This window comes from Ziziphus jujuba, chromosome 4 (genome assembly GCF_031755915.1).
Source record: "Ziziphus jujuba cultivar Dongzao chromosome 4, ASM3175591v1".
Taxonomy (NCBI): Eukaryota; Viridiplantae; Streptophyta; class Magnoliopsida; order Rosales; family Rhamnaceae; genus Ziziphus; species Ziziphus jujuba.
The window spans coordinates 7,567,705-7,580,721 of record NC_083382.1 but is presented as its reverse complement, the minus strand read 5'-3'; the positions used below and the strand labels follow the sequence as shown (position 1 = coordinate 7,580,721).

General features: G+C 35.2%; 3 protein-coding genes across 5 annotated transcripts; 1 reads left to right on the top strand and 2 right to left on the bottom strand.

Moving 5' to 3' along the window:
- The first annotated feature begins 51 nt into the window (after positions 1 to 51).
- Positions 52 to 3,604, top strand: LOC132799370 (persulfide dioxygenase ETHE1 homolog, mitochondrial-like). Of its 3 annotated transcripts, XM_060816492.1 has the most exons (9): positions 54 to 516; positions 968 to 1,096; positions 1,283 to 1,390; positions 2,075 to 2,209; positions 2,389 to 2,430; positions 2,555 to 2,614; positions 2,740 to 2,793; positions 3,355 to 3,379; positions 3,488 to 3,604. In XM_060816492.1, exons 1-9 carry the CDS (start codon positions 250 to 252, stop codon positions 3,592 to 3,594), a joined length of 927 nt encoding a protein of 308 aa, XP_060672475.1. In that variant the 5' UTR covers positions 54 to 249; the 3' UTR covers positions 3,595 to 3,604. The 3 variants fall into 3 exon arrangements, with proteins under 3 accessions (XP_060672477.1, XP_060672475.1, XP_060672476.1); XM_060816494.1 differs by lacking the exon at positions 1,283 to 1,390 and having other exon boundaries at positions 52 to 516; XM_060816493.1 differs by lacking the exon at positions 2,389 to 2,430.
- A 1,308-nt stretch (positions 3,605 to 4,912) lies between these two features.
- LOC125421972 (putative disease resistance RPP13-like protein 1) lies at positions 4,913 to 10,613 on the bottom strand. The gene is made up of 6 exons (XM_060816489.1): positions 7,032 to 10,613; positions 6,379 to 6,530; positions 6,244 to 6,277; positions 6,008 to 6,131; positions 5,158 to 5,395; positions 4,913 to 5,066 (listed from the first exon to the last, which is right to left on the bottom strand). The coding sequence occupies exon 1, from the start codon at positions 10,440 to 10,442 to the stop codon at positions 8,919 to 8,921; it is 1,524 nt and encodes a 507-aa protein (XP_060672472.1). The 5' UTR covers positions 10,443 to 10,613; the 3' UTR covers positions 4,913 to 5,066; positions 5,158 to 5,395; positions 6,008 to 6,131; positions 6,244 to 6,277; positions 6,379 to 6,530; positions 7,032 to 8,918.
- LOC132803515 (putative disease resistance RPP13-like protein 1) lies at positions 7,313 to 8,735 on the bottom strand. Its single transcript, XM_060816712.1, has 2 exons — positions 8,664 to 8,735; positions 7,313 to 8,542 (listed from the first exon to the last, which is right to left on the bottom strand). The coding sequence occupies exons 1-2, from the start codon at positions 8,733 to 8,735 to the stop codon at positions 7,313 to 7,315; spliced, it is 1,302 nt and encodes a 433-aa protein (XP_060672695.1).
- Positions 10,614 to 13,017: the final 2,404 nt, after the last annotated feature.

Here is a 13,017-nt window from a genome sequence, read left to right as displayed (position 1 = left end):
AACTTTTTGTTTTGGCATAAATACTCCGACGAGTGCGCTGCCACTTTCAGTCACACGCTTCGTCACTGGCGCGCACAACTTCCAAAACACAAACATCACCATTATTCAGCCACAACGAATCCATTCCATTTCCAATCGCTCTCTCTCTCTCTATCTTTCTCCGCAAGCTCTTTGTTCTGGAGTGCCCAGTGAGGGGGCACTGGATCAGAGACGTAGTATATAATAAACCAAAAAAAAATAAAAATAAAAATGCTGGCCATGAATCTCATCCGCTGCTGCTTATCTCTTGCTCGGAGATCTCCTTCCCATTTCCTGAATCTCTCCTCCTCGCAAACCCTAGCCTCTTCGTCATCATCTCGCTCTAAGTTGATCACCTTCCAAACCATGGTCTCGCGCGCTTACACGACGCGGTCTCATCCTTCCGGGAAGCTACTCTTCCGTCAGCTCTTCGAGAAGGATTCCTCCACCTATACTTACTTGCTCGCCGATGTCTCTCATCCCGATAAACCTGCTCTGGTTAGCTTTCCTTTCCATGTCAAATTGATCTCTAATGTTGATTAATGTTCTTTCAGATATTTATTTTGTTTTTTTTTTTTTACTCTTAGAAAGTTCGCATTTTTATTATTATTATTATTATATTTTTTTTTTTTGGGTTTCCCGCTTGTTTATGTTTTGATGTAAAAATACTTAGTAACTTGCAAATTTATACATATTTAAAATGTAGGATTGTGCCATTTCAGAATTAGCATCGAGCATCGATCACTTTTTATGATTATTATTGCAATTTTATTTTAGGCTCAACAATGTAAATTTTACGTTGTCCTGTTCACGATCGAAGCTCGTAACTTCTTAATAAGGATTCACGTCATTGAGGAAATTTTTTGTCCTGAAAATATGCTGTAAGAATCTTAGACCTGCGTACGCAAATTTGATGCATTCGTATTACATGTGTTTATTTGATTTGCAGTTGATTGACCCAGTTGACAAGACAGCGGAGAGAGACCTTTCCCTTGTTAAAGAGTTGGGACTCAAGTTAATTTATGCTATGAACACGCATGTCCATGCTGACCATATAACTGGCACTGGCCTCATAAAGGTTTGATACCACTTACCTACATAAATATGATAAGTAATTTTGCCTTTTGTTGCTTTGAATATCTTCACCGAAGTGCTAGTTTATCATTAGAGTTTGTTTCTATTTGATGCTGTAGAAACAAAAATGGAATTTTACCTTTTTCATTTTCTTTATGCATTCCACTATATGTAAATTTGTTTATTGTAGACCAAGGTTCCAGCTGTGAAATCTGTCATTTCTGAAGCAAGCAAATCAAAAGCGGACCTCCTGATTCAAGCTGGTGATAAGATATATTTCGGTGACCTGTTTTTGGAGGTTTGACCAAAGCTGCTTGTTAATTATATAATTAGTTTTTTACAAAGTGGAACAGAGAAACTTGTTGTTTCTGTTGTTATTTTATTTTATGGAGAACTATATCATACAGAAGCATGCAAACTTGTTTCAGTTACTAAAGAAATTGAGAATATTATTAGGTTGTGAAAAAAATGTCTGCTCATATGCATGGTGAAGCAATAGCCATAATTGTTCCCAGTTTCTTTCTTGAATCTTGAGCACTGTTTCAGAAAAGCCCATCATCTATTTGTTGAGCCTGCTTAGTTTTCAATCTACATGATTTATTTATTTATTTATTTATGTATTTGTTGTTAAGAATCTGGAACATGACTTCTTGGGCTTATTTCCTGGGCTTGTTTTATGCTAAAAAGGTTTCAAGTAAATCCATCTGTGTGAAGCGAGAGTTGATGCATAGCAAATCTTTGCTGTTCTAAAAGTGTTTTTACTCGAACCTTAAGGAAAGTCACATTTAAGTTTATAGAATTAAATAAATCCCGAAGTGTATGCTGATGCATTCCATTTCTGGTGCAACAGTAACCAGTGATCCAAAGAGAACCTTGCTGGTGACAGCTTGTGTTGTGTGTTAGTGGATATGGGTGTGGGTGTGGATGTGGACACGTCTATAGATGTGCATATAGGTGTGTTTATAAGTAAATTTTGTTGCAGGTTCGATCTACTCCAGGCCATACTTTAGGCTGTGTTACATATGTTACAGGGGATGGCCCTGATCAGCCCCAACCAAGGATGGCCTTTACTGGGGATGCCTTACTAATACGTGGTTGTGGAAGAACTGATTTTCAGGTTTAGTGTGTCAAATCCTCATTCTTAACATCTTCAAAATGTTTTTGACAGTTTTTTCAGAAACAGGAAACAGAAAACTGTAGATGGCCTTCCAATGTACTTCTTATTTCATTCTTGAAATGAGGAGTGTTGATTAATTTATAAGGTAGCTTGATTTAATTTCTTTTATCTGCTTGCAGGGTGGGAGTTCACATGAACTGTACAAGTCAGTGCATTCGCAGGCAAGGATTTGAGATTAGGAAGTAGGAAATTGTGTTTCCATGATAAAGAAATTGTTAAATACATTTGGCCTTTTAGACATTTCACCAGGAAACCACTAATTCTCTTTTTGTGTTATAAATCCAGATCTTTACATTGCCCAAGGATACACTAATCTACCCTGCTCATGATTACAAGGGATTCACCGTATGGAATTATCCACTGTTTCTTTTGCGTTGTTTTTATTTTTTTAATTTTTATTTTATATATATATATATATTTCCATTTTTTCTTGGGTCTGTTTCTTATGCCATATGCTACCTTGATTACAGGTTAGCACTGTGGGCGAGGAGATGCTCTATAATCCTCGGCTCACAAGAGATGAGGTAAATTATTTGCCCTATCATGTGAATATCTTATTGTTTCTTAGAAAGATTTCAAAGTTGCTATCTGGAAAATGATTGTACCATTGTATTGATTTCCGAATCCTTGGTAGAAAGACTTTAATTAAAGATGCCATGGCGTGCTAGTTCCCTGTGTTGTATTAGATTCAATGGAATCAAACCAAGCATTTACTTGACATATTTATCAATATTTTTTTGAAAAATCATTTGAAAACTGCTGATAGTTCACGCTGGTGTTATAAGAACTCCAATGAAACAGAAGAGAAAAAAAATGAAAGAGGATCGCATAGATTGTGTTAATTTGGATGACAAATAAATAAATAAATTGAAAAAAAAAAAAAAAAAAAAAAACAGCTTGTTAAGAGCTAGATAAAGCTGAAATTCTTGAATTGAATTTTGCATGTTTTTAATCTATATGTAAGACATCATTTTGGTTTGTCTCTGTTTTTGTTTGTCTCTGTTTTTGTTTATATTATACCTAATGTCGGTACTTTTCCACTTCATTACTATCTGACCTTGACAACTTTAATCTTTGCTGTACAGGAAACATTTAGAAATATCATGGAAAGTAAGTATAATTATCTAGCATTACCAACATTCAAAATGACAGCTGCAATTTTATTTGTTTTACTTATATTCTGTGAGTTTGTATTAAGTTAAAATGACTGTTTCACAGATCTGAGCCTTCCTTATCCAAAGATGATTGATCTAGCTGTCCCTGCCAATATGGTCTGTGGGTTGCAGGATTTATCAGCAAAGCCTGTTGAGGCTATCTCAAATTGAACATGGTCAGGTATGGCTTATATGTTATTGGTCGACAACAGACTGCTCAACTTGTCTGGAACTATGTGTTGGATATTTCTTTGTCCTTGTCCGTGTATAGGCTGCTATTTTTGTAAATTCTATAAGTTCTTTTCAAGGTGTTAGTACCACTGCTTTTATATAGTTCTTCTTGTGGGGTTAAGTTAAAGATCTAGCTATTTGTAGTTGTAGAACCCGAATGAATATATGCACTAAAATTCCCTTTTCTTTTTTTAAAATAAAATTTAAAAAAAAAAAAAAAAAAGAACCCTTCCTCCCTAGAATTTAGGTTTCTCATGTTTGGATAGTTTTTGGTTTCATTGGACTTAGAAAGTATCTTGAATCTTCCGTACAACTTGAAAGGCTCATTTTGTTATTATTAGGTGGCTACATGGATTTGCACACCTTCGAATCGTAGTGAGCAACACTCATACATAACAGCATTTTCTTGTGTAGCAGAAGAAGAAAAGAGCACAATGTACAACCGGAACTACTTCTCACCCAACTTTCTCTAAGCCTGGTTGGTGCTCACATATGACCGGCCGCAACTACTTAGAACTTTTCTTTTATAAAATAAACGACAAAAAGCTAGTTGGAAAAATATAACTGGAACTTCTTGCGAGAACTTTCAATAAGTATTTCCAAGCCCTTCCACAACCAGAAACACTTTTAATAATAATGTAATTATTGGTAAATTAGGACACACAAAAATAGTTAGTTCTATTCTATACCTTGGATTGGTAAATAATGAGTTAAGAGGTAATATGAGATACAGAACCAAGCGAGCTTGTTTATAAGTCTTCACTAGAACTAAAAGGAAATCTGTGTGAAAAAATTCCAAATGAGGAACAGAATAAACAAAAAGAAATTTTGTGATTAATGGGGTTAGCAAGTGTCATTTTACTATAATTTTCCGATTCAATTTAATATTTTTTTCCATTTTTTTTATAAATTTACTAGTTCAAGAATCTATTAATATAAAACTCATAACATGATAATTTTTCTGGTTTTTGAAGATAAAATGAATAGAATATGTAATGGGGAATAAATTTGTATGATCCATTTTCTGTCGGTCTAAATTTAAGTTTTATACAATATAACCGCCACAGTGTTGGCCTAATATTTTTAATGAAGGCTTTGACAATTCCTTATTCATCCAAAGGAAAATACGGTCTTGTTCTCTTTATACATTCCATTCCAATAATGGACATAATTAATTTTATAAAATGTGAGCCTTCTACATGCATGACTGGTCTTTACTCTGCATTTCACAAAAAAAAGTCTTTGCTATGCCCGACAGACTACACAACGCTATACAAACAAAGAATGGCTGCTTCCAAACATAGTATACAGAAACTTGTCCAAGCTTTCCAAATGGCAAGAGTAATGTGATCAGCTTTCGCCTTCTAGCACAAGCTAGATATCCAACGCAAAGGAAGAATCTTCAATGGTGTCTGCAACAAGTCAAAATTTCACTTTGATTAAGTTGTAAACATGAATTTTCCCTGTGTATAAATGAAATACAATGATTTTCATTCTACTTACTTTTCACTTGAAGACATTTTTCAAATGCTTTTTGTTTCCATCTTCACATAAACAGTTATCAATTTCCAAATGCGTTTGATTTCTACTTGTTCCCATAGAGGCTCCAATTATGATTTGAGGTATTCCATGGATTTCCCATATAACCACGAATAGCAAGGTCACTAGTTTGCCGATCTAAATATATGTAGCATCTTGTCAGACAGTTCTGATCCTAAACAGTAAGAAGCTGAAGAATATTCTGCCATGAGTGAGTATTTTGGAAGAAGAGAAAACAAAAAAAACGTTAGGCTGAAAAATATACTTGAATTCAATATTTGTATAATTGTTTTGTAGGATTTACACACGAAGTAAAATAACGTAGAATGTCTATACAAGAAAGCCCAAAAATATAGGTAATCAAATCAAGGTAGACAAGGAAACAAATTGCTAAACTAAAGGAAGATCAATTCCTAAATTACAGGATGACAGCCGTCTAATTCATCTTTTCAATTTATTGGGTTTTATTAGTAGTTTTCATAGTTAAAGGTTTTTGAGATCCAAGTGATAGTAGACATAATTAAGGTATGCTAACGGATTATAAAAACTGTTTTTAACTCTTCTATCCAAAAAGAACATGTTTTTGGAGGAAATCTTTCACATGCTGTGAAGCTATTGTTAGACGGCTAGAATATAAAGTCTTATGATCTTAAGCAGCATTGCATAGTATATCTCTAGGACATTTTCTTCTCATTGTGGCTACATGGCATTACTTTCATAAGGTTAATCATGCCTCAGATTCAAAAATGAAGTTTCAAAATCCCAGAAGCAGTTTGAAACAATTAAAGAGATCATGGCAGTATGGAGTAGTTACCAGGAAGCTTGGCATTATATTGAGTCCAGCTACTATGACCGCATTAGATAGAACTTGGAAATGAAACCCCTTACACGAGTTAACTGGTGCACATTAGTGTTTGCCAGAGGGATAAAGAATGGATCTGCACGGTATTGATTAATATTGCATCATATAATACATAACAGGCTTTAAATGAAAGAAGCAAGTGTAGCTACTTTTGTTTAAGCACAAGAGAAGTGAAAAATTAATCTTACCCGGCTTTTTCCTTTATCAGAAAATGTGAGGAACCTACAATGACAATAAGAGCATTATATACAGAAATATTACACTTTCAAATATAAAATTCGCGAAGTGAAAACATTTTGAAATTGAAAATTTAAATTGTGGACCTCAATTTCTTGCCATGTTAGAGGACATGTTGTAAATGGGACATGTTGTAAATGAACAGTCACATAAGCAAAAGATGCGGAAAGAAGTACTTCGGAAAAGCACAGCAACAGATTGCAGGAAGAAATTCTCAAGCGTCAAGGTAGCCCTGTCTCTGGAAAATTAAATGAATTAAACGTCAAGGTAGCCTTGTTCTGAGGTTTAAGAATATGAATGAAAAATATGCAAAAGGTACAAAAAAGGCCAGTCCCACCATTTTTACACAAAAAGCATCATTACTACGCATATATACAGACATCAAAATCTAACTAGATTTAAGTGCTTTTGTTTTTGAAAAAAGATTATAGAATCAAGTCCAGAAAGAAGGGTTAAAAATTGTAAATCAAGATCTCTGTCAACAACCAGAAGCAGTTTTAAAATGGAGAAAAAAATAAATAAAAATATTATAATTAATCTTACTGATATTTACTCCTTATTAATGTTGAGGCACATCAATTAATTGTACATAATCATAGGAAGAGGAAATGAAGAGTAACAGATATTTTTAAAGTGAAGTGATAGAGAATGAATATTCATCAAAAAATGAAAACAAACAGAGAGTAAAATTCAAAGCATAATGTCAGAGATTCTAGAAAAGAAAATAATAAATAAATACCTGAACAATTTTGGAGAAGATGGACATCTCTGTATAATTAGTCCATATCATCAAATATAACTTCGTCAACTATCTGTATACAATGGATGTGAGCGATCTTGGGCCAATCTTCCCCTATCTCTCTCTGGCAGCGTTGAGCTACCAAAGGACAACTCTCGATCGACAACAGTTCAAGAGAAGCAGGCAGACCTTCTTCTGGCAAGCACTGGAGCTTAGTGCACATAGAAATTTTCAATTTTTTGAGGGAGGTTAGACTTCGAAAGGCCTTGCTATGTAGGGATCTAAGATTGGGAATATAAAAAAGAGTGAGAGAAGTGAGGGGTGATGGGAAGTTGTCCTTCCTCCAAGAATGAATCCGGCGCTACATTTTGCCCGGAGATTTTTAAAGATGTAAGAGAGGTGAGCATCCCCAGATTCCACTGCATGTTGATATTAGATAGCTTATCGCATCCCCCAATTGAAAGTGATTTTAAATTCGAAGGCCATCCCTCTTCCAAAAGTGAGACCAGTTTTCTGCAACGCGAAATGCGGATTGTATGGATAGTGGAGGGCAATCTCCCTCCTGGAAATGACTCCACTTCTTGACAGTCAGATAATTCCAACACCTCGAGCGTTGGAAGTTGATCAGCTTGGAGTGAAGCCAGCAGCCTTTTGCATCCCGAGATTACAAGAGTATTTAAGGATGGAAGATAATCAGGCAAGCAGGCTGCACTTAGCTTCGGACAATTTTTTAATTCAAGCTGTCTAAGTTTAGGGAAAGCTCCAACTTCTTGCTCACCTTCCATCAGCAACCACTCTTCCCAACTTGACATGTACGAAAATTTTAAGACTTCTAACGACTTAAATGGCCTAGTCATTGAATTAGAAGAAGAACCACCGCAGTAAAATTCATGCCCTATTCTCTCCACCATATCAAACCCTTCCACACACAGCTCTTTGAGAGAGGGAAGTTGCCCAAGTGGCGGCAACAAATAACAATATCTACAATTCTTTAGCTTCATTATTCCCAAACGACAGAACAAATCACGTCCTACCCAGTCGGGAAAGCTTGTACCTCCATAATTTGCAATTGCCAACTCTTCCACATTTATTCGAGGTTCAAGTCTTTCTAATAACCTTTTTGCTTTATGTGAATCATCAACATCATTGTCCCACTCCAAACTCAGTCCGGTAAGGTACTTCTTATCCATTAATGCATTTGCCACTGAAACATCCTCAACGTTTACAATATTCTCTAGCCTTTTGATACCAAGACTACCACGCAAATTTGAAAGCTTTTCTAACTCTTCAATACTCGATCCACTATCTTTGCCTACGATAAAATAACTTAGTTTTTCAAGAAATTTCAACGCAGACATTTGAGGTGGCATCTCCTCTAAATAAGTCCCCTCAATGTTGACGTGGCGCAAGTTGGTCAGTCTTGCCATACTCTTTGGTAAGCGACTAAGGCGACCACAATATGACAATGACAATGTACGCAAATCAGGCAAATTGCATATCGTCTCAGGTAACTGTTTAACAGCGGTAAGAGACAAGTTCAAGTACCATGTCAATATTAAGGTCTGCAAGTTGTACAAAGTACAAACTGTATCCGGTATTGCTTCAAGTCTACTCCAACTTGAATCCAAATACCTTAGAAGCTTTAAATTTCCAATAGAATCGGGCAACGGCGAGATTGGAATTCAACAAAGCACTCTTAGGCATTGCATTGTTTGCATCGGTTCAACATCTAATGATTCTAATCCATTTATTAGCCCAGTGCGTCCATTTGTTAGCCAAGTGCGCAATAACTTATTTTCAGAAAGAGCCTCTAAATTCTTGATTCTACGGCCATATCCCATACATGATAAATGGCGAGCATTACTTGAAACAACTTTTGAGTCATTATCATCCAAATCTCAAACAGAATTCTCCTGAAACAAAACTAGCTAAATCATTCACAAGATCATGCATGATAAAATTATCATCATCACATTGAAAGAATGACCTTGACACTAGATCACTAAAGTACTCATCTCCAACTTCTTCTAGAGTATTGTATTTTTGAGGCTGCAGAAGATCTTCTGCCATCCATAATAAAATTATTATTTCTTTATCAGTACGAAAATCTTTTGGAAAAATTGAGCAATAAGCAAAACATCTTTTTAGATTTGGAGGCAAATAGTAATAGCTCAACCATAGAGCTGGAAGAATGTCACACTTCTTTTCATCAATCAATTCCCATATATCATTCTTGAGTATTTTTTCCCACTCCTTGGAATTGAGTTTGGAGCGCAAAAGACCACCAAGTGAAATTATTGCTAAAGGAAGACCTTGGCATTTTTCAACAATTTTTTTACCAATCACCTCCAAATCTGAATATTTACTTGGCTCCACATTATTATTACTGAATACGTGTTTTGCGAATAATTTCCAGCCATCTTCATCTGATATTACTTGAAGACGATGATTTGGAACATTGCCCATCATTGATCCAATACTTTCACTACGTGTTGTCACAATAATCTTACTTCCACACGCTGCAAATTCAAGTGGACTCTTCAATGCATACCAGCGGTCATAACTCTCATTCCAAACATCGTCAAGAACCAAGAGAAACTTTTGGCCTTCCAAAACCTCCTTCAACTTAAGTTGCAGGTCGTATTGGTCCTCGATAGAGCATGTTCGAGAAGTGACCTTTTCAAGAATTGTTTTTGTCAACATAAAAACATCAAACTCATCAGATACTGTAATCCACATTTTGATGTCAAATAAGTTGTTCACTCTGAAATCATTGTAAGCGAGCTTCGCAAGGGTGGTCTTGCCCAGCCCACCCATGCCTACAATGGGAATTACAGATATCTTATTAACAGTATCAGCATCTGAGAGCAACAAATTAACAATGACCTCTTTATCAGCATCCCTACCATGGATACCAGATTCGTCTTCCAAAGGTGGTACTATTATTGAAACTCTAGGTGAAGATTTGTTGTCAACACGGCCTACTTCTTTCAAACCAATCAGATCCTTATCTTGCACAATATCTTTAAGTGTGTCAAGGATCTTGGCTATCCTTTGGTTAATTTGCTTAGCATAAGATCTAGTAGAGAAGAAGCTGAGTAGATGAGGCTTACCTTCGATCTCGCATCGTAAAGCTTCAGTGTGGATCTCGTACACCAAGTCCTCTGTAGCGTAGACCGTGTGTTTGAGCTCATTCAGCCATTTCCTCACAGCAGGATCAGCGAGTTGCTTCTTCTCAGCATCATCCAACACTTTATTAATAGACGATAACTTGATCTTCAACTTGTTCAGCAGCTCATCATCCACATTCTTTTCACGGACGAAGTCAACCACCTGCTTTGAAGCCATCCTATCAAACAGCAGCTGAAGGGAAGCAGACAGGAAAGCTCCACCAACCACTTCCAGAGCCATACTTTGTGTATGTCTTCCAAGTTCACAGTAGTAGAAAGATATGAATCTGATTGATAGCAAACAGAGAGAAAGAGTTTTTGTGTCTGTGTTTTGTGTTTTGTGTTTGCGCTTTGTGTTTGGTTGTTAGATCTTAAAGTTATTTCTCTCTTTCTTTTTTATTTATTTTTTTCTTTTTATAAATCATTTTCTATTCCTTAATTTAGACTTCGCACGCATGTGACTCATGGTGTGCTCCAGCTCATAAAATTGAATAATAATTCCTGCTTTTGGCAATTAGCAAAACTTTTTTTAAAAAAAATAAAATTGAAAAATAGGACTAATAGTAATACATGTGCTCTAGCTCATAGAAAATGATTAATACACGCTTTGCCCCAGCTCATGTCTTATGTATTCTTTTCATGGTTTGTAACTTCGTATTGATTTAAGTGTTTGAAAATTGATATTATCAAAAAATAAAAAAGCGTCTTAAAATTTGATTCATTCGCGCGTTATTTTGGCAAATTTGGCAAAGAACATGTGGCTTACCTAGTGCTAGTGCCCCATTCGGAAATCATAAAGATTAGACACTGGAAAATTATTTTTTTTTTGGGGGGTAAATAATATATAATATACATAACCCTTTTTCTTTTTCTTTTTCTAGTTTTTTTTTTTTTTTAATTTCAAACAAACTCAATTAACAATCACATTTTATGCACATCTTTATATAGTCTGAAAGGGAAAGTGGAACCTGAGGAGTGAGTCTTAGACTCTTCACAGAGACAGAGAGAGAGAGAGAGAGAGAGAGAGAGAGAGAGAGAGATGATGTTGCTGCTACCTGCTGCTACTATCAGGATAGTTGTGAGGAAGAAGTCCCAGCTTTCTTCATTCAATAAATGCGACTAAATGTTTATCAAAGCAAAGTTCTGCTCTGTTTCATTTTATTTTATTACTGTTTTTTTTTTTTTTTTAATCAATGTCATCAAAATTAAAATTCCCCCCCCAAAAAAAAAAAAAAAAGTCATAAAACTTAATGGGATCCTAAACTCTCTGGTTAATGGAGCCCCATTCATGCAACTTGGTCAAAACTCAGACGCTTGTCGGCCCACATCTGTTTCAGTTTGGTTGCTTTCGGTTTATTTATTGAGCAGTTGCTTCTAAATGCTTTCTTCTTTCTTTTTTTTTTTTTGCTTTAATTTTTCAAAAAAATAAAACGACTACTAAAATGTGCTTTACAATAATTTTATTTTAAATAATATTAAAAAAGAGTTAATTGCATTAAACACTTGCGCATCTTAGTGGCTCATTTTGTTTTTAACTGGGTGGCTACATGAATTTGCACACCTTGGAATCATAGTGAGCAACACTCATTCACAACAGCATTTTCTTGTGTTACAGAAGAAGGAAAAACGCAATGTGCAACAGGAACCACTTCGCACCCAACTTTCTATAAGCTTGGTTGGTGGTCACATATAACCGCTTGCAACTACTTGGAATTTTTCTTATTTAAAATGAAGGACAAAAAGCTAGTTGGAAAATTTAACAAGAACTTCTTGCAAAACTTTCAAGCAGAGTATGCTGAAGCCTTTCCACAAGCAGAAGTACTTTTTAATAATAATGTGATTATTGGTAAATAGGACACTCCACAAGTGTTAGTTCTATTCTATACCTTTGATTGGTAAACAATGAATTAAGAGGTAATATCAGATTGAGAACCAAGCAAGCTTGCATATAAGTTCTCAGTATAACTAATAGGAAATCTGCGTGACAAAAATCCAAATTGGGTTAGCAGAGGTTAAGTAAACAAAAGAAATTTCGTGTTTAATGGGTTTAGCAAGTGTCATTTTATTATTATTTTGCTTTTCAATTTAACGTTTCGTTTAAATTTTGTATAAACTTACTAGTTGGAGAATCTAATAATGCAAAACTCAAATCATGCTTGTTTTTTCCTTTTTTTTCTTTTGAGGATAAATTGAATTCATCTTCAGTACTACCAAAATTAGCAACCTTGGCATTCACATACAAAAGTATCATTAACTTGCCTTAAAAGCACTCAACAATTCATTCCCCTGCTCTCCTTCAGCTTCCTTTTCTTCAACCTTCTCTGCTCTTTCAAGAATTTCATCAATATCCATACTTAAAACAGTCTTTTCTTGCTTTCTTGGTCATTTTTCTCTTCCTTAGGAAAAAGTTCTTCTGCCCCAGATTTTAGGTTCTGCAAGTATGAAAAACCAAATGCTTCTTAGAGTAATTATGCTAGGTGAAAAGAAACACAGCTGTCACTGCAAAGTGAAAGTGCTACATTTCTACAAAAATGTCCTAGATAAGAGAGAGAAAGAGAACTACAAGTAGAACATAGTAAAAATTAAGTTATATTGTCTTGTTTTTTCTTGAATCCTTGCATAATTCAATTATATTCTCCAAGTTCAAAGTAATAATTCAAAACATGTCCTCACTCTGTCAAAAAAACTCCCTTTCTTTGCTTCTTTCTTCTCCAATCTACCCTCTGCTAGATCCCACAAAGGTCAAGAATCTACAGAATAAAGATAAAGATAAGATAAATACTTTGCCCTGAATGATGAGAGAAAAGCAGTTTAAG